A 25,578-nucleotide genomic window follows, 5' to 3' on the forward strand; every position below is an offset into this window, starting at 1 on the left:
GAGATGTGGGAGGTGACTGACGTGCTCCGGCTCAGCCCCCCGTCGCTCCCCCCGCCCCCCCCTGGCCCCCCGGAGGCCGTCCTCCTCAGGGGCTGGGGGCTGTTCCTGAGGGCCATGAGGCCGGGGCCCCGGATGCTCAGGCCGCCGTAGCCTCCCTGAGACGAGGAGGAGGAGGAGGCGGAGGAGGGCGGGGAGGAGGAGGAGAGGGAGATCGGGGGAGGCGGCGGCGGGGGAGGCAGCAGAGCCAAGGACTGGGAGGAGGCATGTGTGGCGAGGTGGTGGTGGTGGAGCTGGGATTGGTGGGGGTAGTGGCCTCCTCCTCCTCCCCCTGCGCCTCCTCCTCCTCCTCCCACCCACTCTCTGGGGCGGTCGCGCTCCCGGCTGTCGTGGCTCTCGCGGTACAGCTGCGGCGTGCTCTGGTGGTGCTGGTAGTGCTGGGGGAGGTAGTGCTGCTGCTGGGGCTGAGGGTGGGGGTGGTGGTGGTGGTGGTGATGGGAGGAGGAGGAGGAATGAGAGGAGGAGGAAGAGGAGGGCGGGTGGCCCCTGCTGCTCTTGTGCATCTCGCTGTCCCTGCCGAGGCCGTGGGAGGAGGTGATGGACTCGGCCCGGATGAAGCTGCCTCCTCCTCCTCCTCCTCCGTGGTTCTGGCTGCGCCATGAGGGCGTGGCCACCGAGTTCTGCACACTGTGGCTCCAGTGGCTGCCGGAGCGCGGGACGGGCCGCGAGGGCCAGCCGCCGGAGCCCGAGGACGGGCTGGGGGTCGGGTAGCCCTGGTTGAAGGCCTCGGCCGGGATGCCGCTCAGCGCCATGTTGCTGAAGCCCAGGCGCATGCTCTCCGAGTCGAAGGCCTCGATCTCGTGGGCCTGGCGCTCCAGGAGCGTCCGGATGCGCTCCGACCGCTCGTTCTGCAGAGACAGCATCTCCTCCTCGATCTGACGGAGACACGTTTACTTTGTTAGCGGCGACAACGACAACAACAACAAACATCTAGAGAAATACCAGTCTGACAATCTGATAACTGACTTAACATTGGTTTTTACCATGTACACTTTTCCATTTTTCACTATTTTCCAACATTTAAAAAAGGAAAAGTAACCATCAGATTATTACAACAACAACAACAAAAACAAACATATTAGTCTGACTTTCTGATCATAAACTGAATAACTTTTTTCACTATTTTGCAACATTTTAAAAAGGAAAAAATAAATAACCATCATAGATTATTTGAAGATGCACCAATCATCGATCAATAGCTCGTGACCTTGTGACCTCCGTGTCGGGCCTTACCCGTTGCTCCAGCAGCGCCCGGCGGATGGAGACCCTCTGCTCCAGGTCCTTCACCTCCCTCTCATGCTGGGAGTCCGTGTGGATCTTGATCTTGCTCTGGTAGGCGTTCAGCAGCTCCAGCTCCTGCTGCAGCTGCATCCTCAGGACCTGGTACTCGGCCTCCTGGGTTTCGTCCAGACGCAGCTGTGGGGAGGAGAGAGGAGGAGGAGCCTCGGGGTCAGAGGAGGCACAGTGACGAAGACGACGGCAATGAAGATGACGGTGACGGAGACGACGACGGTCATGAAGGCGACGGCGACGAAGACGACGGTCATGAAGGTGACCGTAAAATATGTGTGTTGTTGTTGTGCAGCAGCATGTGCTAGTTGTTGTTGTTGTCGTGCAGCATGTGCTAGGTGTTGTGCAGCATGTGCTAGTTGTTGTGCAGCATGTGCTAGTTGTTGTGCAGTAGCATGTGGTAGGTGTTGTTGTCGTGCAGCAGGTGTGCGGGGTTGTTGTTGTTGTGCAGTAGCATGTGCTAGTTGTTGTTGTTGTGCAGCAGGTGCTAGGTGTTGTTGTTGTCGTTGTGCAGCATGTGCTAGGTATTGTTGTTGTGCAGCAGGTGCTAGTTGTTGTTGTTGTTCAGCATGTGCTAGGTGTTGTTGTTGTCGTGCAGCATGTGCTAGGTGTTGTTGTTGTCGTGCAGCATGTACTAGGTGTTGTTGTTGTCGTGCAGCAGGTACTAGGTGTTGTTGTTGTTGTGCAGCATGTACTAGGTGTTGTTGTTGTCGTGCAGCATGTGCTAGGTGTTGTTGTTGTCGTGCAGCAGGTGCTAGTTGTTGTTGTTGTGCAGCATGTGCTAGGTATTGTTGTTGTGCAGCAGGTGCTAGTTGTTGTTGTTGTTTAGCATGTGCTAGGTGTTGTTGTTGTTGTTGTCATGCAGCATGTACTAGGTGTTGCTGTTGTCGTGCAGCAGGTACTAGGTGGTGTTGTTGTCGTGCAGCATGTGCTAGGTGTTGTTGTTGTTGTGCAGCATGTACTAGGTGTTGTTGTTGTCGTGCAGCAGGTGCTAGGTGTTGTTGTTGTCGTGCAGCATGTACTAGGTGTTGTTGTTGTCGTGCAGCATGTACTAGGTGTTGTTGTTGTCGTGCAGCATGTACTAGGTGTTGTTGTTGTCGTGCAGCATGTACTAGGTGTTGTTGTTGTCGTGCAGCATGTACTAGGTGTTGTTGTTGTCGTGCAGCATGTGCTAGGTGTTGTTGTTGTCGTGCAGCATGTACTAGGTGTTGTTGTTGTCGTGCAGCATGTACTAGGTGTTGCTGTTGTCGTGCAGCAGGTACTAGGTGGTGTTGTTGTTGTGCAGCATGTGCTAGGTGTTGTTGTTGTTGTGCAGCATGTACTAGGTGTTGTTGTTGTCGTGCAGCATGTGCTAGGTGTTGTTGTTGTCGTGCAGCAGGTGCTAGTTGTTGTTGTTGTGCAGCATGTGCTAGGTATTGTTGTTGTGCAGCAGGTGCTAGTTGTTGTTGTTGTTTAGCATGTGCTAGGTGTTGTTGTTGTTGTTGTCATGCAGCATGTACTAGGTGTTGCTGTTGTCGTGCAGCAGGTACTAGGTGGTGTTGTTGTCGTGCAGCATGTACTAGGTGTTGTTGTTGTTGTTGTCGTGCAGCATGTACTAGGTGTTGTTGTTGTCGTGCAGCATGTACTAGGTGTTGTTGTTGTCGTGCAGCAGGTACTAGGCGTTGTTGTTGTCGTGCAGCATGTACTAGGTGTTGTTGTTGTCGTGCAGCATGTACTAGGCGTTGTTGTTGTCGTGCAGCATGTACTAGGTGTTGTTGTTGTTGTGCAGCATGTACTAGGTGTTGTTGTTGTCGTGCAGCATGTGCTAGGTGTTGTTGTTGTCGTGCAGCAGGTGCTAGTTGTTGTTGTTGTGCAGCATGTGCTAGGTATTGTTGTTGTGCAGCAGGTGCTAGTTGTTGTTGTTGTTTAGCATGTGCTAGGTGTTGTTGTTGTTGTTGTCATGCAGCATGTACTAGGTGTTGCTGTTGTCGTGCAGCAGGTACTAGGTGGTGTTGTTGTCGTGCAGCATGTACTAGGTGTTGTTGTTGTTGTTGTCGTGCAGCATGTACTAGGTGTTGTTGTTGTCGTGCAGCATGTACTAGGTGTTGTTGTTGTCGTGCAGCAGGTACTAGGCGTTGTTGTTGTCGTGCAGCATGTACTAGGTGTTGTTGTTGTCGTGCAGCATGTACTAGGCGTTGTTGTTGTCGTGCAGCATGTACTAGGTGTTGTTGTTGTTGTGCAGCATGTACTAGGTGTTGTTGTTGTCATGCAGCATGTGCTAGGTGTTGTTGTTGTCGTGCAGCAGGTGCTAGTTGTTGTTGTTGTGCAGCATGTGCTAGGTATTGTTGTTGTGCAGCAGGTGCTAGTTGTTGTTGTTGTTTAGCATGTGCTAGGTGTTGTTGTTGTTGTTGTCATGCAGCATGTACTAGGTGTTGCTGTTGTCGTGCAGCAGGTACTAGGTGGTGTTGTTGTCGTGCAGCATGTACTAGGTGTTGTTGTTGTTGTTGTCGTGCAGCATGTACTAGGCGTTGTTGTTGTCGTGCAGCATGTACTAGGTGTTGTTGTTGTCGTGCAGCATGTACTAGGTGTTGTTGTCGTGCAGCATGTACTAGGTGTTGTTGTTGTCGTGCAGCATGTACTAGGTGTTGTTGTCGTGCAGCATGTACTAGGCGTTGTTGTTGTCGTGCAGCATGTACTAGGTGTTGTTGTTGTCGTGCAGCATGTACTAGGCGTTGTTGTTGTCGTGCAGCATGTACTAGGCGTTGTTGTTGTTGTTCAGCATGTGCTAGGTGTTGTTGTTGTCGTGCAGCAGGTGCTAGGTGTTGTTGTTGTCGTGCAGCATGTACTAGGTGTTGTTGTTGTCGTGCAGCAGGTGCTAGGTGTTGTTGTTGTCGTGCAGCATGTACTAGGTGTTGTTGTTGTCGTGCAGCAGGTGCGCGGGGTTTCCTTGCCTTACTCACAGCCTGTGTGGACAGCATGTCGTTGATGGAGTGGTCGTACTGCTCGGCCAAGATGGCCAGCTTACGCGTCTGCTCCTCTTTGAGGCGTTTGAGGACGGCCTTGTGGTCGGACTTGGGAGTGCTTTCCAGCAGGTGGTTCCTCAGGGCTTTGTACTGCCGGGTCTGGATCTTACAGGTCTCCTGGAACTGACGCTTGATCTGCAGCTCTTTGGACTGAGACCGGGTTTGGATTACAACCGGGGCGGCGCTGGATGTTTACTCGTGGATCTGAAGCTGGACTCACCTTCAGGCTCTTGGGCTGCTGCCGGACCTCCACGGTGTGCTTCTGCCTCAGCTCCTGCTCGCGCCGCTTGTTGTACTCCATCTGGTTGGTCAGCTCCGTCTGGTGCTGGGTCCGGATCAGATCGGCCCGGGTCCGCTGCACCGAGCCCAGCTGCCTGAACTCCAGCTCCTGGGTGGACTCGTGGTGCCGCAGCAGCATGGCACACTCCAGGTCCTTCTGGGTCTGCTTCTTGTTCAGGTCCTGGAGGAGGAGGAGGAGGAGGAGGAGGAGGAGGAGGAGGAGGAGTGTCAGAAGTTCTGCTTTTGTGGTTTTTTTAGGGAAACATCTCATTTAAATCCTGATTATTTGTGCGTTTGTACTCAAAATAATTACAGAGATGAGATGAGAGGAGAGGAGAGGAGAGGAGAGGAGGAGAGATGAGAGGAGAAGAGGAGAGGAGATGAGAGGAGAGGAGAGGAGAGGAGAGGAGATGACATGACATGAGAGGAGAGGAGATGAGAGGAGATGAGATGAGATGAGATGAGATGAGGAGAGATGAGAGGAGAGGAGAGGAGAGGAGAGGAGAAGAGGAGAGGAGAGGAGGAGAGATGAGATGAGAGGAGAGGAGAGGAGAGGAGATGACATGACATGAGAGGAGAGGAGATGAGATGAGATGAGATGAGGAGAGATGAGATGAGGAGAGATGAGAGGAGGAGAGATGAGGAGAGGAGATGACATGACATGAGAGGAGATGAGATGAGATGAGATGAGGAGAGATGAGATGAGATGAGGAGAGATGAGATGAGAGGAGAGGAGAGGAGAGGAGAGGAGAAGAGGAGAGGAGAGGAGGAGAGATGAGATGAGATGAGATGAGAGGAGAGGAGAGGAGATGACATGACATGAGAGGAGAGGAGATGAGATGAGATGAGATGAGATGAGGAGAGATGAGAGGAGAGGAGAGGAGAGGAGAGGAGAGGAGGAGAGATGAGATGAGAGGAGAGGAGAGGAGAGGAGATGACATGACATGAGAGGAGATGAGATGAGATGAGATGAGGAGAGATGAGATGAGGAGAGATGAGAGGAGGAGAGATGAGGAGAGGAGATGACATGACATGAGAGGAGATGAGATGAGATGAGGAGAGATGAGATGAGGAGAGATGAGATGAGAGGAGAGGAGAGGAGAGGAGGAGAGATGAGATGAGATGAGATGAGAGGAGAGGAGAGGAGATGACATGACATGAGAGGAGAGGAGATGAGAGGAGATGAGATGAGATGAGATGAGATGAGAGGAGGAGAGATGAGAGGAGGAGAGATGAGGAGAGGAGATGACATGACATGAGAGGAGATGAGAGGAGGAGAGATGAGAGGAGGAGAGATGAGGAGAGGAGATGACATGACATGAGAGGAGATGAGATGAGATGAGATGAGATGAGGAGAGATGAGATGAGAGGAGGAGAGATGAGGAGAGGAGATGACATGACATGAGAGGAGATGAGATGAGATGAGAGGAGATGAGATGAGATGAGGAGAGATGAGATGAGGAGAGATGAGATGAGAGGAGAGGAGAGGAGAGGAGGAGAGATGAGATGAGATGAGATGAGAGGAGAGGAGAGGAGATGACATGACATGAGAGGAGAGGAGATGAGAGGAGATGAGATGAGATGAGATGAGATGAGAGGAGGAGAGATGAGAGGAGGAGAGATGAGGAGAGGAGATGACATGACATGAGAGGAGATGAGAGGAGGAGAGATGAGAGGAGGAGAGATGAGGAGAGGAGATGACATGACATGAGAGGAGATGAGATGAGATGAGATGAGATGAGGAGAGATGAGATGAGAGGAGGAGAGATGAGGAGAGGAGATGACATGACATGAGAGGAGATGAGATGAGATGAGATGAGATGAGATGAGGAGAGATGAGAGGAGGAGAGATGAGAGGAGGAGAGATGAGGAGAGGAGATGACATGACATGAGAGGAGATGAGATGAGATGAGATGAGGAGAGATGAGAGGAGGAGAGATGAGAGGAGGAGAGATGAGGAGAGGAGATGACATGACATGAGAGGAGATGAGATGAGATGAGATGAGATGAGGAGAGATGAGATGAGGAGAGATGAGAGGAGGAGAGATGAGAGGAGGAGAGATGAGGAGAGGAGATGACATGACATGAGAGGAGATGAGATGAGATGAGAGGAGATGAGATGAGATGAGATGAGGAGAGATGAGAGGAGGAGAGATGAGAGGAGGAGAGATGAGAGGAGGAGATGACATGACATGAGAGGAGATGAGATGAGATGAGATGAGGAGAGATGAGAGGAGGAGAGAGAGGCTGGAATCATAAATAGTTGAATATATAAAACATGTGGATTTCCAACATTAGTAAAACGTGCACACACTTGGAACACTTGGATATTTAGATGATATTGTTTCAATGTTTTGTGTTCCAGGAGCTTTATTTTGAAAAGCCCGGTACCTCCCGCAGCAGGTCCTGCTCCAGGTTGTGCCGAGCCAGCAGCATCTTCCTCTTGTACTGGCGGCTCTGCAGCTCGTAGTACTGCCGCTGCCTCCGCAGCAGGCCGGCCTCCTCCTCCGCCTGCATCTGCTGCATGCACTCCTTCTGACGCACCAGCCACTCCTGCTTCTCCCTCTTCGGGGTCGACTGGTTCTCGCTCAGCTCCTGTTGAGACACGGAGAAGAGACTGAGTGGGGAGGTTCTCCTCGGAGGTTCCCGACTGCGAGTGTTTGACCTCTGACCTCTTTCAGCTGGTCTTTGCGCTGGCGGTACTGGCGTTTCTGGGACTCCAGTAAACTGGTGAGCTCCTTCTTCTGCTGGCCCAGTATGTGCTGCTGGAACTTCTTCTCCTCCGCCAGCGCCGCCTTCACCTGCAGGACGACAAGAGGGAGTTAGAGAACATCCTCCAAGAGGAGAACATGTGGCCAGGAGAACATGTGACATGGGGAACATGTGGCCAGGAGAACATGTGACCAGGAGAACATGTGGCCAGGAGAACATGTGACTATGTGACCAGGAGAACATGTGACCAGGAGAACATGTGACTATGTGACCAGGAGAACATGTGACTATGTGACCAGGAGAACATGTGACCAGGAGAACATGTGGCATGGGGAACATGTGACTATGTGACCAGGAGAACATGTGGCCAGGAGAACATGTGACTATGTGACCAGGAGAACATGTGGCCAGGAGAACATGTGACTATGTGACCAGGAGAACATGTGACATGGGGAACATGTGACATGGGGAACATGTGACCAGGAGAACATGTGACCAGGAGAACATGTGGCCAGGAGAACATGTGACGTGGGGAACATGTGACCAGGAGAACACGTGGCCAGGAGAACATGTGCCCAGGAGAACACGTGACCAGGAGAACATGTGACTATGTGACCAGGAGAACATGTGACCAGGAGAACACGTGCCCAGGAGAACACGTGACCAGGGGAACATGTGGCCAGGAGAACATGTGGCCAGGAGAACATGTGGCCAGGAGAACATGTGGCCAGGAGAACATGTGATCATGTGAACACGTGACCAGGAGAACACGTGACCAGGGGAACATGTGACCAGGAGAACACGTGACCAGGAGAACACGTGACCAGGGGAACATGTGACCAGGAGAACACGTGACCAGGAGAACACGTGACCAGGGGAACATGTGACCAGGAGAACACGTGACCAGGAGAACACGTGACCAGGGGAACATGTGGCCAGGAGAACATGTGATCATGTGAACATGTGAACTCATGATGCGTTCAGGCTCCCTCACCTCCTTCTCCAGGATGGCCTGGTGCCTCTTGCACAGCTTGTCGGCCTCGGAGGAGAAGCTGTTCCTCTGGTTCTCCAGCTCCTTGTCCAGCTTCAGCTGGTGCTCGTCCATCTCCGCCTTCAGCTTGTTCTCCAGACCCATCAGCTGCTTCTGGTGCTGCCGCCGCATGCGCTTGTAGCCGGACATCTGCTCCCGCAGGGCCGAGCCCTGCTCGTGCTCCTGGATCTGACGGGTGACCTGGAGGAAGAGAGGGGGGAGGAGGAGGAGGAGCAAGAGGAGCAAGAGGAGGAGCAGGAGGAGGAGGAGGAGCAGGAGGTAGAGGAGGAGCAGGAGGAGGGGGAGGAGAGGATGAGGAGGAAGAGCAGGAGGAAGAGGAGGAGGAGGAGCAAGAGGATGAGGAGGATGAGGAGGAAGAGCAGGAGGAGGAGGAGGAAGAGGAGGAGCAGGAGGAGGGGGAGGAGAGGAGGAGGATGAGGAGGAGGAGGGGGAGGGGGAGGAGAGGATGAGGAGGATGAGGAGGAAGAGGAGGAGCAGGAGGAGGGGGAGGAGAGGATGAGGAGGAAGAGCAGGAGCAGGAGGAGTAGAAGCAGGAGGAGGAGGAAGAGGAGGAGCAGGAGGAGGAGGAAGAGGAGGAGCAGGAGGAGGAAGAGGAGGAGCAGGAGGAGGATGAGGAGGAGAAGTTAAAGGAGTCCGACTCCAGTTTATTTGTTTACGCTTCAAATAGAACTAAAAACAACAGCGATGAAGAAAATCTGGAATAATTTTGACCATCAAACAAAATCTGAATCAATAACACACTGCTGCTCCTCGAGGAGGAGGAGAAGGAGGAGGAGGAGGACCAGGAGCAGGAGGACTCACCAAGGAGGCGGTCCGGATGGTGGCGAAGTGGTCCCGGTTGCGGTAATAAGCTCGACGGCGTCCGGCTGAAGGAGCCTGAGGTTGGTCCATCTCTGGCTGGTACGGGTCATCATAGATGTTATCCTGGCCCTGAGGAGGAGGAGGAGCAGGAGGAGCAGGAGGAGGAGGAGGAAGAGGAGTAGGAGGAGCAGGAGGAGCAGGAGGAAGAGGAGTAGGAGGAAGAGCAGGAGGAGGCGGAGGAGGAGGAAGAGGAGGAGGAGGCGGAAGAGGGAGGAGGAGGAGGAAGAGCAGGAGGAGGGAGGAAGAGGAGGAAGAGGAATAGCAGGAGGAGGAGGAGGAAGAGCAGGAGGAGGCGGAGGAGGGAGGAAGAGGAAGAGCAGGAGGAGGAGGAGGAGGAAGAGGAAGAGCAGGAGGAGGCGGAGGAGGGAGGAGGAGGAGCAGGAGGAGCAGGAGGAGGAAGAGGAGGAGGGAGGAGGAGGAGGAAGAGCAGGAGGAGGGAGGAAGAGGAGGAAGAGCAGGAGGAGGAGGAGGAAGAGCAGGAGGAGGAGGAGGAGGAGGAAGAGCAGGAGGAGGCGGAGGAGGGAGAAGGAGGAAGAGCAGGAGGAGGAAGAGCAGGACGAGGAGGAGGAGGAAGAGCAGGAGGAGGCGGAGGAGGGAGGAGGAGGAAGAGCAGGAGGAGGAAGAGCAGGACGAGGAGGAGGAATAGGAGGAGGAGGAATAGGAGAAGGAGGCGTGTCATGTTATTAAGTGATGAGTTGCACGGAGCAGGAGGTCGTTTAGTAGTAGTTGTTGTTGTTGTTGTTGTTGTTACCGTGGGCCGGTGGATGATGGAGCTGTTGGAGGTGACGGTGTGCTCTCCCTCCTGCATCATGGCCATCTCTCCGCTGCTGTCGTCGGAGGCGTCGGCCAGACTGTTGACCGAGCTGCTGTGGGAACTGGCCGAGATGGACATGCTGGGAACGGACTGGGAGCTCTCCATGCTGTTGACGGTGCCGGTCCGCAGCAGGTACTGCTCCACCTCCTGCAGGAGCACATGAGACATGAGGCTACTACGTCGGGCTCCACCTCCTGCAGGAGCACATGAGACATGAGGCTACTACGTCGGGCTCCACCTCCTGCAGGAGCACATGAGACATGAGGCTACTACGTCGGGCTCCACCTCCTGCAGGAGCACATGAGACATGAGGCTACTACGTCGGGCTCCACCTCCTGCAGGAGCACATGAAACATGAGGCTACTACGTCGGGCTCCACCTCCTGCAGGAGCACATGAAACATGAGGCTACTACGTCGGGCTCCACCTCCTGCAGGAGCACATGAAACATGAGGCTACTACGTCGGGCTCCACCTCCTGCAGGAGCACATGAAACATGAGGCTACTACGTCGGGCTCCACCTCCTGCAGGAGCACATGAAACATGAGGCTACTACATCGGGCTCCACCTCCTGCAGGAGCACATGAAACATGAGGCTACTACGTCGGGCTCCACCTCCTGCAGGAGCACATGAGACATGAGGCTACTACGTCGGGCTCCACCTCCTGCAGGAGCACATGAAACATGAGGCTACTACGTCGGGCTCCACCTCCTGCAGGAGCACATGAAACATGAGGCTACTACGTCGGGCTCCACCTCCTGCAGGAGCACATGAAACATGAGGCTACTACGTCGGGCTCCACCTCCTGCAGGAGCACATGAAACATGAGGCTACTACATCGGGCTCCACCTCCTGCAGGAGCACATGAAACATGAGGCTACTACGTCGGGCTCCACCTCCTGCAGGAGCACATGAAACATGAGGCTACTACGTCGGGCTCCACCTCCTGCAGGAGCACATGAAACATGAGGCTACTACGTCGGGCTCCACCTCCTGCAGGAGCACATGAAACATGAGGCTACTACGTCGGGCTCCACCTCCTGCAGGAGCACATGAAACATGAGGCTACTACATCGGGCTCCACCTCCTGCAGGAGCACATGAAACATGAGGCTACTACGTCGGGCTCCACCTCCTGCAGGAGCACATGAGACATGAGGCTACTACGTCGGGCTCCACCTCCTGCAGGAGCACATGAAACATGAGGCTACTACGTCGGGCTCCACCTCCTGCAGGAGCACATGAAACATGAGGCTACTACGTCGGGCTCCACCTCCTGCAGGAGCACATGAAACATGAGGCTACTACGTCGGGCTCCACCTCCTGCAGGAGCACATGAAACATGAGGCTACTACATCGGGCTCCACCTCCTGCAGGAGCACATGAAACATGAGGCTACTACGTCGGGCTCCACCTCCTGCAGGAGCACATGAAACATGAGGCTACTACGTCGGGCTCCACCTCCTGCAGGAGCACATGAAACATGAGGCTACTACGTCGGGCTCCACCTCCTGCAGGAGCACATGAAACATGAGGCTACTACGTCGGGCTCCACCTCCTGCAGGAGCACATGAAACATGAGACTACTACATCGGGCTCCACCTCCTGCAGGAGCACATGAAACATGAGACATGAGGCTACTACATCGGGCTCCACCTCCTGCAGGAGCACATGAAACATGAGACTACTTCGTCGGGCTCCACCTCCTGCAGGAGCACATGAAACATGAGACATGAGACTACTACGTCGGGCTCCACCTCCTGCAGGAGCACATGAAACATGAGACTACTTCGTCGGGCTCCACCTCCTGCAGGAGCACATGAAACATGAGACATGAGACTACTACATCGGGCTCCACCTCCTGCAGGAGCACATGAAACATGAGACTACTACGTCGGGCTCCACCTCCTGCAGGAGCACATGAAACATGAGACATGAGGCTACTACATCGGGCTCCACCTCCTGCAGGAGCACATGAAACATGAGACATGAGACTACTACGTCGGGCTCCACCTCCTGCAGGAGCACATGAAACATGAGACATGAGACTACTACGTCGGGCTCCACCTCCTGCAGGAGCACATGAAACATGAGACTACTACGTCGGGCTCCACCTCCTGCAGGAGCACATGAAACATGAGACATGAGGCTACTACATCGGGCTCCACCTCCTGCAGGAGCACATGAAACATGAGACATGAGACTACTACGTCGGGCTCCACCTCCTGCAGGAGCACATGAAACATGAGACATGAGACTACTACGTCGGGCTCCACCTCCTGCAGGAGTGAAACAGGAGGCTACTACATCGGGCTTTAATTTAGAATCCTCTGGTGACTCATGCGTCTGTACTATACTTCCTATCTTTGTGCCCTTTTCCTCTCTCCTCCCTCCCTCCTCTCCTCCCTTCCTCTCCTCCCTCCCTCCCTTCCTCCTCCCTCCTCACCTCCTCATCCTCTCCTCCCTCGGACACGGGTCCGTTCTGCTGGGTCTCGTGGAAGAGGATCTTCTTCATCTTGCGGTACTGCAGGTTGTCGAGTTCTCTCACGGCGTCTTTAGTGCGCGCGATCAGATCCATGATCACCGTCAGCGGGCGCTCACGGCACAGGAAGCGGTGCTGCAGGAGGCAAGGAGGGAGGAGGGAGGAGGGAGGAGGAGGGGAGGGAGGAGGCAAGGAGGGAGGAGGGAGGAGGCAAGGAGGGAGGAGGGAGGAGGGAGGAGGGAGGAGGCAAGGAGGGAGGAGGGAGGAGGAGGGAGGGAGGGAGGAGGGGAGGAGGAGGGGAGGGAGGAGGCAAGGAGGGAGGAGGGAGGAGGGGAGGGAGGGAGGAGAGGGAGGAGGCAAGGAGGGAGGAGGGAGGAGGCAAGGAGGGAGGAGGGAGGAGGGAGGAGGGAGGAGGCAAGGAGGGAGGAGGGAGGAGGAGGGAGGAGAGGAGGGAGGGAGGGAGGAGGGGAGGAGGAGGGGAGGGAGGAGGGAGGAGGGGAGGGAGGGAGGAGAGGGAGGAAGGCAAGGAGGGAGGAGGGAGGAGGCAAGGAGGGAGGAGGGAGGAGGGAGGAGGCAAGGAGGGAGGAGGGAGGAGGGAGGAGGAGGGAGGAGAGGAGGGAGGGAGGAGGGGAGGGGGGAGGCAAGGAGGGAGGAGGGAGGAGGGAGGAGGAGGAGGGAGGAGAGGAGGGGAGGAGGAGGGGAGGGAGGGAGGAGGGGAGGGAGGAGGCAAGGAGGGAGGAGGGAGGAGAGGAGAGAGGGAGGGAGGGAGGAGAGGAGAGAGGGAGGAGGAGGGGAGGGAGGAGGGGAGGAGGAGGGGAGGGAGGAGGCAAGGAGGGAGGAGGGAGGAGGCAAGGAGGGAGGAGGCAAGGAGGGAGGAGGGAGGAGGGAGGAGGGAGGAGGGAGGAGAGTGAGCGAGACCGCGGTGAAGAAGAGGGTTTATGTTTGTGGACATGAAGCCGGTTCTCACATTCAGCAACACGTCCGAGGTCGGCCGGTCCTGAGGAATCTTCTGCAGGCAGGAGTCCACAAAGTTGCGGAAGGAATCAGACCTGCAGAGAAACACGTGATTGTGTCGTTTAATAATAATAATAATAACAACAACAACAACAATAATTAATAACGGGAAAAGAGCAAATCGAGAGCAAATTAATGACTTTTATTTAAAGTGTCCTTTTAGCGTAGCAGCATCTCTCGTAAATAAACAAACTATCATGTTGCTAGGTAGATTATTATTTTTAAAAATTAGAGAAATTTAAAATTTCCAAAACATGTCTTTATTTTATATATTTCTAACGTCTAGGGATTTTACAAAAGAAAAATCTACATTTGAGTAAACATTTAGCAGCCAAATCAAATGTTTTGATGATACATTTAATACTTGACTTCTTAATTTACAGGTCTTGTTTAAAGACAATAAAGTAGTTCATTAATATGAGATATCAGTTTATAGATAATTATAATGTATGGTGTTTGGTCAGTTACACCTTCAGTCTATGTTCATATCTCTGAGATGTAGCCTTAAACTCACAAACAGGAAGTAGTGTGGCTGTAGCCTTAAACTCACAAACAGGAAGTAGTGTGGATGTAGCCTTAAACTCACAAACAGGAAGTAGTGTGGATGTAGCCTTAAACTCACAAACAGGAAGTAGTGTGGATGTAGCCTTAAACTCACAAACAGGAAGTAGTGTGGATGTAGCCTTAAACTCACAAACAGGAAGTAGTGTGGGTGAGGCCTTAAACTCACAAACAGGAAGTAGTGTGGATGTAGCCTTAAACTCACAAACAGGAAGTAGTGTGGATGTAGCCTTAAACTCACAAACAGGAAGTAGTGTGGATGTAGCCTTAAACTCACAAACAGGAAGTAGTGTGGATGTAGCCTTAAACTCACAAACAGGAAGTAGTGTGGATGTAGCCTTAAACTCACAAACAGGAAGTAGTGTGGGTGAGGCCTTAAACTCACAAACAGGAAGTAGTGTGGATGTAGCCTTAAACTCACAAACAGGAAGTAGTGTGGATGTAGCCTTAAACTCACAAACAGGAAGTAGTGTGGATGTAGCCTTAAACTCACAAACAGGAAGTAGTGTGGATGTAGCCTTAAACTCACAAACAGGAAGTAGTGTGGATGTAGCCTTAAACTCACAAACAGGAAGTAGTGTGGATGTAGCCTTAAACTCACAAACAGGAAGTAGTGTGGATGTATCCTTAAACTCACAAACAGGAAGTAGTGTGGATGTAGCCTTAAACTCACAAACAGGAAGTAGTGTGGATGTAGCCTTAAACTCACAAACAGGAAGTAGTGTGAATGTATCCTTAAACTCACAAACAGGAAGTAGTGTGGATGTAGCCTTAAACTCACAAACAGGAAGTAGTGTGGATGTAGCCTTAAACTCACAAACAGGAAGTAGTGTGGGTGAGGCCTTAAACTCACAAACAGGAAGTAGTGTGGATGTAGCCTTAAACTCACAAACAGGAAGTAGTGTGGGTGAGGCCTTAAACTGACAAACAGGAAGTAGTGTGAATGTATCCTTAAACTCACAAACAGGAAGTAATGTGGATGTAGCCTTAAACTGACAAACAGGAAGTAGTGTGAATGTATCCTTAAACTGACAAACAGGAAGTAGTGTGAATGTATCCTTAAACTCACAAACAGGAAGTAGTGTGGATGTAGCCTTAAACTCACAAACAGGAAGTAGTGTGGATGTAGCCTTAAACTCACAAACAGGAAGTAGTGTGAGTGTGGCCTTAAAGGAGACTCACAAACAGGAAGTAGTGTGGCTGTAGCCTTAAACTCACAAACAGGAAGTAGTGTGGATGTAGCCTTAAACTCACAAACAGGAAGTAGTGTGGATGTAGCCTTAAACTCACAAACAGGAAGTAGTGTGAATGTATCCTTAAACTCACAAAGAGGAAGTAGTGTGGATGTAGCCTTAAACTCACAAACAGGAAGTAGTGTGGATGTAGCCTTAAACTCACAAACAGGAAGTAGTGTGAGTGTGGCCTTAAAGGAGACTCACAAACAGGAAGTAGTGTGGATGTAGCCTTAAACTCACAAACAGGAAGTAGTGTGGATGTAGCCTTAAACTCACAAACAGGAAGTAGTGTGGATGTAGCCTTAAACTCACAAACAGGAAGTAGTGTGGGTGAGGCCTTAAAGGAGACTCACAAACAGGAAGTAGTGTGGGTGTGGCCTTAAAGGAGACTCACAAACAGGAAGTAGTGTGGATGTAGCCTTAAACTCACAAACAGGAAGTAGTGTGGATGTAGCCTTAAACTCACAAACAGGAAGTAGTGTGGATGTAGCCTTAAACTCACAAACAGGAAGTAGTGTGGATGTAGCCTTAAACTCACAAACAGGAAGTAGTGTGGGTGAGGCCTTAAAGGAGACTCACAAACAGGAAGTAGTGTGGGTGTGGCCTTATAGGAGACTCACAAACAGGAACTAGTGCGGGTGTGGCCTTAAGGGAGACTCACAAACAGGAAGTAGTGTGGGTGTGGCCTTATAGGAGACTCACAAACAGGAACTAGTGCGGGTGTGGCCTTAAGGGAGACTCACAAACAGGAAGTAGTGCGGGTGAGGCCTTAAAGGAGACTCACAAACAGGAAGTAGTGTGGGTGAGGCCTTAAAGGAGACTCACAAACAGGAAGTAGTGTGGGTGAGGCCTTAAAGGAGACTCACAAACAGGAAGTAGTGTGGGTGAGGCCTTAAAGGAGACTCACAAACAGGAAGTAGTGCGGGTGAGGCCTTAAAGGAGACTCACAAACAGGAAGTAGTGTGGATGAGGCCTTAAACTCACAAACAGGAAGTAGTGCGGGTGAGGCCTTAAAGGAGACTCACAAACAGGAAGTAGTGCGGGTCAGGCCTTAAAGGAGACTCACAAACAGGAAGTAGTGCGGGTCAGGCCTTAAAGGAGACTCACAAACAGGAAGTAGTGCGGGTCAGGCCTTAAAGGAGACTCACAAACAGGAAGTAGTGCGGGTCAGGCCTTAAAGGAGACTCACAAACAGGAAGTAGTGCGGGTCAGGCCTTAAAGGAGACTCACAAACAGGAAGTAGTGCGGGTCAGGCCTTAAAGGAGACTCAATCTAGAGTTACAGGGCAGACGGAGCAGCGTTCTCACCAGTGGTTGGACTGAAGGATGGGGCTTTCATTCTGAGCGATGTGGTATAAGGCACTCATAGCGTTCATGTTGAATAGCGGGGGCTTCCTCTCCGCTGTGGGAAGAGAGCACAGTGTCACACTAAAGAAAGGCCGTCTGGATGGGTCTGCTGGTGGTTAAGGCCCACAGGAGGTCTTTACCCAGCTCTATGGAGGTGATGCCCAGCGACCAGACGTCCACCTTCCCATCATACTGGCCCTCGTCCATGGCCAGGATCACCTCTGGAGCCATCCTGAAGAAACACACAACGCACAGCTGAGAACCTCCCGGGGAGGAGGCACACTCTCCACAAAGACCCACACTTTAAACCTAGAGTTTATTTACATGACAGCTGATGTGTTTTAGGACCCTTCCGGTTCCAACCGGCTGTTCCTTCAGCAGAACCCTCACCAGTACGGAGTCCCCACGAAGGAGTTGGCCGGAGCCACGATGGAAGCAGAACCAAAGTCCCCCAGTTTGACCTGACCGGGCTCCGTCAGCAGGATGTTTCCTGCTTTCACGTCCCTACAAAACAAAAGCACACGTTAGCACTAACGGAGGCTACATGTAGCATCTTTAAATATTAATATACCGATGTTAAATTAAGCGGGTCAGCCTTGAGGCCCCGTATGTTAATAATAATAATAATGATGATAAAGGGAATCATCATCACGCCTCAGAGTGTGGCTCAGTTTGTTGTGTAGTTGTTGATACTAAGATTTCAAAATAAGAGTTAAGTTACATTTATTTACCAGTGAACAGTTATCTATGAAGCTATTTGTTATATTTATAATTGTATATTTCATTGAACTTGTTCATCTGTATTTACTAATAATTTGTATATAATTAAGTTTACAGGATTTTGGATGTTCAAAAGTTAAATTCTGTTTTTGGTTTTAAATCAGAAAATAATCTAAAGACAATTTGTTCTAAAACATTAAATAAATAAATGTATTATTATTCCAGCAGTGAAACCAGTTACCTGTGAATCATGTTGTGAGAGTGAAGATATGCTAATCCCTGCAGTGCACCATGGGTAATAGCAGCTATTTCCATTTCCTGGAGCGGCTTTTTGTGAACTGGGAGGACGAGAAGACAAAAAGAGTCACACACACGAAACCACCAAGAGACATTATCAATAATGTTTTATCAAACTGACCTTCCAGGAGGTCTGAGGCCGAGCCGAGGCAGTACTCCATCACCAGCTGAAAACCAATCAATCAATCAATCAATCAATCGTTGTGGTAAACAACACGATGTAACGGAGGAGTTACAAGTCTGTCAGTCTCACGAATCACAAGTTAAAGTACTCATCATGCAGAATACATATATTTTATATCGTTGGATTTTAACTATTGATTAATGTGTTCATCACTTTAAAAAAGGTGGAGCTTATTTCTATTACTTGATATACTGCAGGTGGTTTAATATGTAATAATATATCTTTATCTATTTCTTGCTTTTATTGTATTAATAATATATATATATGTAAATATACATATATATTTAAATATATATTTATATATAAAATCAACAAATATTTTTTTTAAAAATATATTTATATATAAAATATAAATCAACAAATATATATTCTGACTAAAGCGGTCAGATAAATGTAGTGGAGTAAAAAGTACAATATCTCCCTCTGAGATGTAGTATAAAACAGCAGTAAATTAAAGTACTTTGTTTCGACAACAAATCCCAACGCAGCTGAAACAATCAATCAACCAATCAGCAGCTCCGATGATCAATTAGCTGGTCCACTCAGCGTACCCATGCCGTGTGCTCCTTCAGGTAACAGCCCCGGTACTCGATGGTGTTCGGGTGCCGAAGCTTCTGCAGGAACTTCACCTCTTTGATGATGTCCTGCCATTTCTGCACATTTTACACACAGATAAAAATAATTACAACAAAATAACCAAAAGAGTTTCATTGTCCGACGGGGAAAATGTAAAATGTAAATTCAAGAGAGTGAAGAAAAAGCCGAAAGAGGGACTTTAATCCATAAAAGGAAAACACGTTACCTCGTTCGTCTGCTTGCCGCTGTACGACATCTTCTTGATGGCCACCACCTCATTGTTGCGAACGTCTCGGGCCTGAAACACAGTTCATGGGGTCGTTAGACACGTTGAACCTCGACCCCTTCATCCAGAGGCCACACCCACACCGGGTCTTTAGACACGTTGAACCTCGACCCCTTCATCCAGAGGCCACACCCACACCGGGTCGTTAGACACGTTGAACCTCGACCCCTTCATCCAGAGGCCACACCCACACCGGGTCGTTAGACACGTTGAACCTCGACCCCTTCATCCAGAGGCCACACCCACACCGGGTCGTTAGACACGTTGAACCTCGACCCCTTCATCCAGAGGCCACACCCACACCGGGTCGTTAGACACGTTGAACCTCGACCCCTTCATCCAGAGGCCACACCCACACCGGGTCGTTAGACACAGTCTAAGAGCCGTTTAGTTGGAAAACGTTCACTTCCTGGTTGGGGTCTCACTTCCTGGTTGGGGTCTTACTTCCTGGTTGGGGTCTCACTTCCTGGTTGGGTCTCATCCGTCAGCAGGTTCATTCATCTGCTTCGAGGAGGACGACGGACACAAAACCTTTGTTACGTTTGAAAACCTGCTCGGCCTTCCCGTCTTTAAATGGTGCGTTCACCAGAGATGTGCTCACATTTATTTAAAAGGAGTTATTCAGCATGAAACAATAAGAGTGAACCGATCAGCGAAGAAGCGTTCCTCCAAACCTCCACCAGAGGCACCGATGAACCACTTAGCGTGCAATGACCTTTAAGACCGCTTGGTGGCGCCAGAGGGCGGCGCCGACATGTTCAGAGAGCGGAGGACAAAAGATGCGCGTCGATCCATAAAAACTGTATTCATCATTAATACTCCGGATGTTCTCAGATCTCTTCCACGTGCTTAATCCCAAGTGAGGCTTGAGCGTGGACATAAAAACATCAGCTCTCACAACGGAGCGTTCCATGTGGAGAGAAGAGGCGTTTGAGGTCACTTCTGCCCCTGGACCCGGGTTCTGAAGAGGAACCGGGTCGGTCTCTCTGCCTCTTTGTCTCGTGAAATGATGAGTTGGCTAAACTACGTTTATCACAACCAGAATCTGTAAAAACCCGTCAGTTTTTTTTCTCTCTTTCCGACGGTCCTTGAACACATCATGTGTGACGAGTGCTTATGTCAGAAAAAGCAAAACAAAGCTTTAAATGTGATATTTTATGAACGATCATTTATTCTACGTCTGACCACCTGACCAGGTCTCACCAGGTCTGACCACCTGACCAGGTCTGACCACCTGACCAGGTCTCACCAGGTCTGACCAGGTCTCACCAGGTCTGACCACCTGACCAGGTCTCACCAGGTCTGACCACCTGACCAGGTCTCACCAGGTCTGACCACCTGACCAGGTCTCACCAGGTCTGACCAGGTCTCACCAGGTCTGACCACCTGACCAGGTCTCACCAGGTCTGACCAGGTCTCACCAGGTCTGACCACCTGACCAGGTCTCACCAGGTCTGACCACCTGACCTGGCAGCAGAACCGCTATAAAGACTTGTGTAAGCGAGACCAAGGGCCGCTCCCTAAAAGAGACCCGGGGGACTCACAAAGTAAACGGCTCCGAAGCTGCCATGTCCGATCTCACGGAGGTCCGCGAACAGCTTCTCCGGATCGTCTTTGCAGAAGAGGTCTGCCACTTCGGGGTCTTTCAGATTGCCCGCCCGTACACTCGAGGGCATTGCCAGGGCCTGGAAACACAGGGGGGGGGGGGGGGGGGGGGGGGGGAACGTTAAAAGTCAACACAAGACCTCAGTAGGAAAATCTGACAAATAACATTGTTTGTATTTATCTTTCTCTGATCATGTGACTTTGTAAACAACCAATCAGTGTTTAGACCAACAGGAGGAGAGCTAGTAACGTTAGCAGCACCGCTAACGGAGAACCAGGAGGTTCACTTCAGTTACATGATGATGTGTTCAGGCTCTGCTCAGTGAACATGAGTACTGGCTGAAGGTAAATGATAACGTTCTCATGATGCGTTCAGGCTCTGCTCAGTGAACATGAGTACTGGCTGAAGGTAAATGATAACGTTCTCATGATGCGTTCAGGCTCTGCTCAGTGAACATGAGTACTCGCTGAAGGTAAATGATAACGTTCTCATGATGCGTTCAGGCTCTGCTCAGTGAACATGAGTACTGGCTGAAGGTAAATGATAACGTTCTCATGATGCGTTCAGGCTCCGCTCAGTGAACATGAGTACTGGCTGAAGGTAAATGATAATGTTCTCATGATGCGTTCAGGCTCTGCTCAGTGAACATGAGTACTGGCTGAAGGTAAATGATAACGTTTCTCATGATGCGTTCAGGCTCTGCTCAGTGAACATGAGTACTGGCTGAAGGTAAATGATAACGTTTCTCATGATGCGTTCAGGCTCTGCTCAGTGAAAGTGCTCTTCAACATGGATTTCCCTTATTAAAGGTGTTCCTACAGAAGACGCCAGCGTCTTCCGGATTGGCCGAGTGAGATGCGATAAAAACAAAATGTATTTAATGTAAATGTTTGATTCTTTTGCTCCAGAAATAAACAATATAGATTTTTTAGCAAAAATTGCAAAGCGGCCGGCTGCAATTTAATAATCCCAGAAGGTGCAAAATGTTGTGAAAATACAATTTTTAATTAAATATCGTGGCGCTGCAGAGACGTTCAGGTCCACACATATTCTATGTAAAAATGAGTATTCCCTCTAATATCAGGCGTCTAATTACTCTCAGTTAGATGTTTGTTTTCTAAACGGCTCAGCCCTAATTTATTGTAATCAATACTGGAACAATTAAAACCAGGTAGAGGAAATATAGAGATTATTTAATCTGATCATTTGTTTGTACCCACCAATTGTCATATAATATATATATATATATATATATATATATATATATATATATATATAAATAAATAAATACAGGTGGTTTTCTTTAAATAAATCCACTAAACTGCACTGTTTATCAACCAGACGCTGTAAAAAAAAGATTTTCATCATTTCCGACAGTCCTTGAACACATCACGTGTGACAAACTCAAATATGTTGATGTTTATTTTTCCTACACTTGTAGACACTTAGAAAATGTTGGATATTTAGATTATATTGCTTCCCAAAATGTTGTAAAGTTAATTAGTCAAGAAATATGTTTTTTTAATGATTTACAGCACATCCTTCCTAGAGGGGCAGGACTTTTATTTTGAAGGGAGCTCAGAGAGTGAAACGTGATGGGGGGTTCAGAGTCCTGGTGTCGTGGTAATAATGTCTAAGTGGTAGTTTTCTGACAACACATGCACCACATAATTCATGACACGACGTCTTGTGGTTTCTATTTGGGTCTTTTTCCAAAGGAAGCAGACGTTTAGAAACACGACGGAGCTCCATGCAAGTGGGACGTTCAAGAAAGTGGGAAAAACCAACACCTACACAAACTAAACTGAGGTAATTCATCGTTTACCAAAAAAAACGGTTGTTGGCTGAAAGGAAACAAATACAAATATGTATATATTTTGATACACACACACACACACACATATATATCTATGCATAAAACATGATATAAAAACCGGGCTCTCTTTATTTATTAGGTTGATAATTATATAATAGTGATAATTATGATAGTATTAGTACTGTGGTATTAGTACCTCTACAGTGTGGTATTAGTACCTCTACAGTGTGGTATCAGTACTTCTAGTGTAGTATTAGTACTTCTACAGTTTGGTATTAGTACCTCTACAGTGTGGTATTAGTACCTCTACAGTTTGTTATCAGTACTTCTAGTGTAGTATTAGTACCTCTACAGTGAGGTATTAGTACCTCTACAGTGAGGTATTAGTACCTCTAGTGTGTGATCAGTACTTCTAGTGTAGTATTAGTACATCTACAGTGAGGTATTAGTACCTCTACAGTGTGTTATCAGTACTTCTAGTGTAGTATTAGTACTTCTACAGTTTGGTATTAGTACCTCTACAGTGTGGTATTAGTACCTCTACAGTTTGTTATCAGTACTTCTAGTGTAGTATTAGTACCTCTACAGTGAGGTATTAGTACCTCTAGTGTGTGATCAGTACTTCTAGTGTAGTATTAGTACATCTACAGTGAGGTATTAGTACCTCTACAGTGTGTTATCAGTACTTCTAGTGTAGTATTAGTACTTCTACAGTTTGGTATTTGTACTTCTAGTGTAGTATTAGTACATCTACAGTGAGGTATTAGTACCTCTACAGTGTGTTATCAGTACTTCTAGTGTAGTATTAGTACTTCTACAGTTTGGTATTAGTACCTCTACAGTGTGGTATTTGTACTTCTAGTGTAGTATTAGTACCTCTACAGTAAGGTATGAGTACCTCTACAGTGTGTTATCAGTACTTCTAGTGTAGTATCAGTACCTCTACAGTAAGGTATTAGTACCTCTACAGTGTGTTATCAGTACTTCTAGTGTAGTATCAGTACCTCTACAGTGAGGTATTAGTACCTCTACAGTGTGGTATTAGTACCTCTACAGTGAGGTATTAGTACCTCTACAGTGTGGTATTAGTACCTCTACAGTGAGGTATTAGTACCTCTACAGTGTGGTATTAGTACCTGTACAGTGAGGTATCAGTACCTGTACAGTGAGGTATTAGTACCTGTACAGTGAGGTATTAGTACCTGTACAGTGAGGTATCAGTACCTCCACAGTGAGGTATTAGTACCTGTACAGTGAGGTATTAGTACCTGTACAGTGAGGTATCAGTACCTCCACAGTGAGGTATTAGTACCTGTACAGTGAGGTATCAGTACCTCCACAGTGAGGTATTAGTACCTGTACAGTGAGGTATTAGTACCTGTACAGTGAGGTATCAGTACCTCCACAGTGAGGTATTAGTACCTGTACAGTGAGGTATTAGTACCTGTACAGTGAGGTATCAGTACCTCCACAGTGAGGTATCAGTACCTCTACAGTGAGGTATTAGTACCTGTACAGTGAGGTATCAGTACCTCCACAGTGAGGTATTAGTACCTGTACAGTGAGGTATCAGTACCTCTGGAGTGAGGTATCAGTACCTCTACAGTGAGGTATTAGTACCTGTACAGTGAGGTATCAGTACCTCTGGAGTGAGGTATCAGTACCTCTACAGTGAGGTATTAGTACCTGTACAGTGATGTATTAGTACCTCTACAGTGAGGTATCATTACCTCCACAGTGAGGTATTAGTACCTCTACAGTGAGGTATCATTACCTCCACAGTGAGGTATTAGTACCTCTACAGTGAGGTATCATTACCTCCACAGTGAGGTATTAGTACCTGTACAGTGAGGTATTAGTACCTGTACAGTGAGGTATCAGTACCTCTACAGTGAGGTATTAGTACCTGTACAGTGAGGTATCAGTACCTCCACAGTGAGGTATTAGTACCTCTACAGTGAGGTATTAGTACCTGTACAGTGAGGTATCAGTACCTCCACAGTGAGGTATTAGTACCTGTACAGTGAGGTATCAGTACCTCCACAGTGAGGTATTAGTACCTGTACAGTGAGGTATCAGTACCTCTACAGTGAGGTATTAGTACCTCCACAGTGTGGTATCAGTACCTCCACAGTGAGGTATTAGTACCTTTACAGTGTGGTATCAGTACCTCCACAGTGAGGTATTAGTACCTGTACAGTGAGGTATCAGTACCTCTACAGTGAGGTATTAGTACCTGCACAGTGAGGAATTAGTACCTCTACAGTGAGGTATTAGTACCTCCACAGTGAGGTATTAGTACCTCTACAGTGAGGTATTAGTACCTGTACAGTGATGTATCAGTACCTCCACAGTGAGGTATTAGTACCTGTACAGTGAGGTATCAGTACCTCTACAGTGAGGTATTAGTACCTGTACATTGAGGTATCAGTACCTGTACAGTGAGGTATCAGTACCTCTACAGTGAGGTATTAGTACCTGTACAGTGAGGTATTAGTACCTGTACAGTGAGGTATCAGTACCTCCACAGTGAGGTATTAGTACCTGTACAGTGAGGTATTAGTACCTGTACAGTGAGGTATCAGTACCTCCACAGTGAGGTATTAGTACCTGTACAGTGAGGTATTAGTACCTGTACAGTGAGGTATTAGTACCTGTACAGTGAGGTATCAGTACCTCCACAGTGAGGTATTAGTACCTGTACATTGAGGTATCAGTACCTGTACAGTGAGGTATCAGTACCTCTACAGTGAGGTATTAGTACCTGTACAGTGAGGTATCAGTACCTCTACAGTGAGGTATTAGTACCTGTACAGTGAGGTATCAGTACCTCTACAGTGAGGTATTAGTACCTGTACATTGAGGTATTATAACCGTTAGATAACCATGAATAACAACGACCCATCCCGTTTAGCTGCAGCCGAATACAAACCATTCATATTTTCCACTGGAGGCCCAAACAACCCAGAGACCAGCGGGCGGTCGGGGTCGTGGGTTCGAGTCCCGCGGCTCAGCAGCTTTACTCACCGCGACTTATTGTGGTTCCGTTCCGGAACGAGAAACGAACTGTTAGCAGCCGAAGCTAGCGAGCCTCCGTCCTCATAGCCCGGGTCTCCTCTCTCTCTCTCTCGGTGGGGGATCAGCGCGACGTTCGGCCCATTTTCCAGCGAAGAAGAAGAAGAAGTCCCCGGAAGAGAAACGAATGAATCGACGGTTGGCCGAATCTCGCCGCTGGTCGCACCTAAAACCCCCGAGGTCGGGCTCGTTTCCTCACAGAGCTTTTTTTTTTTTGTTCTTTGCAAAAAATCCAAGATGGCACAGACTGGCGGGGCGGGACTCCAGAGCTGACCGGAAGCCGATGCGTTCCATTTCCGGTTTGAGTTTTCAGAA

General features: G+C 49.4%; 1 protein-coding gene across 3 annotated transcripts in view; it reads right to left on the reverse strand.

The window, feature by feature from the left end:
• The window catches only part of taok2a (TAO kinase 2a), a 25,668-nt gene extending 109 nt beyond the window's left edge, over nucleotides 1–25,559 (reverse strand). Inside the window, exons 1-21 of one of the 3 annotated variants that reach the window (XM_034538700.1) lie at nucleotides 25,216–25,559; nucleotides 20,311–20,451; nucleotides 18,707–18,778; nucleotides 18,456–18,557; nucleotides 17,842–17,887; nucleotides 17,665–17,761; nucleotides 17,094–17,207; nucleotides 16,844–16,935; nucleotides 16,665–16,758; nucleotides 13,515–13,596; nucleotides 12,512–12,682; nucleotides 10,004–10,213; nucleotides 9,193–9,321; nucleotides 8,335–8,571; nucleotides 7,301–7,429; nucleotides 7,020–7,223; nucleotides 4,570–4,809; nucleotides 4,278–4,499; nucleotides 1,291–1,473; nucleotides 205–932; nucleotides 1–174 (exon numbers count right to left, since the gene is read on the reverse strand). The exon at nucleotides 1–174 is cut by the window's left edge and continues 109 nt beyond it. In XM_034538700.1, coding sequence (XP_034394591.1) covers nucleotides 1–174; nucleotides 205–932; nucleotides 1,291–1,473; nucleotides 4,278–4,499; nucleotides 4,570–4,809; nucleotides 7,020–7,223; nucleotides 7,301–7,429; nucleotides 8,335–8,571; nucleotides 9,193–9,321; nucleotides 10,004–10,213; nucleotides 12,512–12,682; nucleotides 13,515–13,596; nucleotides 16,665–16,758; nucleotides 16,844–16,935; nucleotides 17,094–17,207; nucleotides 17,665–17,761; nucleotides 17,842–17,887; nucleotides 18,456–18,557; nucleotides 18,707–18,778; nucleotides 20,311–20,442 — 3,458 coding nt within the window. In that variant the 5' untranslated portion in view covers nucleotides 20,443–20,451; nucleotides 25,216–25,559. Of the gene's footprint in view, nucleotides 933–1,290; nucleotides 1,474–4,277; nucleotides 4,500–4,569; nucleotides 4,810–7,019; nucleotides 7,224–7,300; nucleotides 7,430–8,334; nucleotides 8,572–9,192; nucleotides 9,322–10,003; nucleotides 10,214–12,511; nucleotides 12,683–13,514; nucleotides 13,597–16,664; nucleotides 16,759–16,843; nucleotides 16,936–17,093; nucleotides 17,208–17,664; nucleotides 17,762–17,841; nucleotides 17,888–18,455; nucleotides 18,558–18,706; nucleotides 18,779–20,310; nucleotides 20,452–25,215 lie in introns of all 3 variants that reach the window. The other 2 variants (XM_034538699.1, XM_034538698.1) reach the window with 2 other exon arrangements.
• Nucleotides 25,560–25,578: the final 19 nt, after the last annotated feature.

The sequence above is a fragment of the Cyclopterus lumpus genome, chromosome 8 (genome assembly GCF_009769545.1).
Source record: "Cyclopterus lumpus isolate fCycLum1 chromosome 8, fCycLum1.pri, whole genome shotgun sequence".
In the NCBI taxonomy this organism is placed as follows: domain Eukaryota; kingdom Metazoa; phylum Chordata; class Actinopteri; order Perciformes; family Cyclopteridae; genus Cyclopterus; species Cyclopterus lumpus.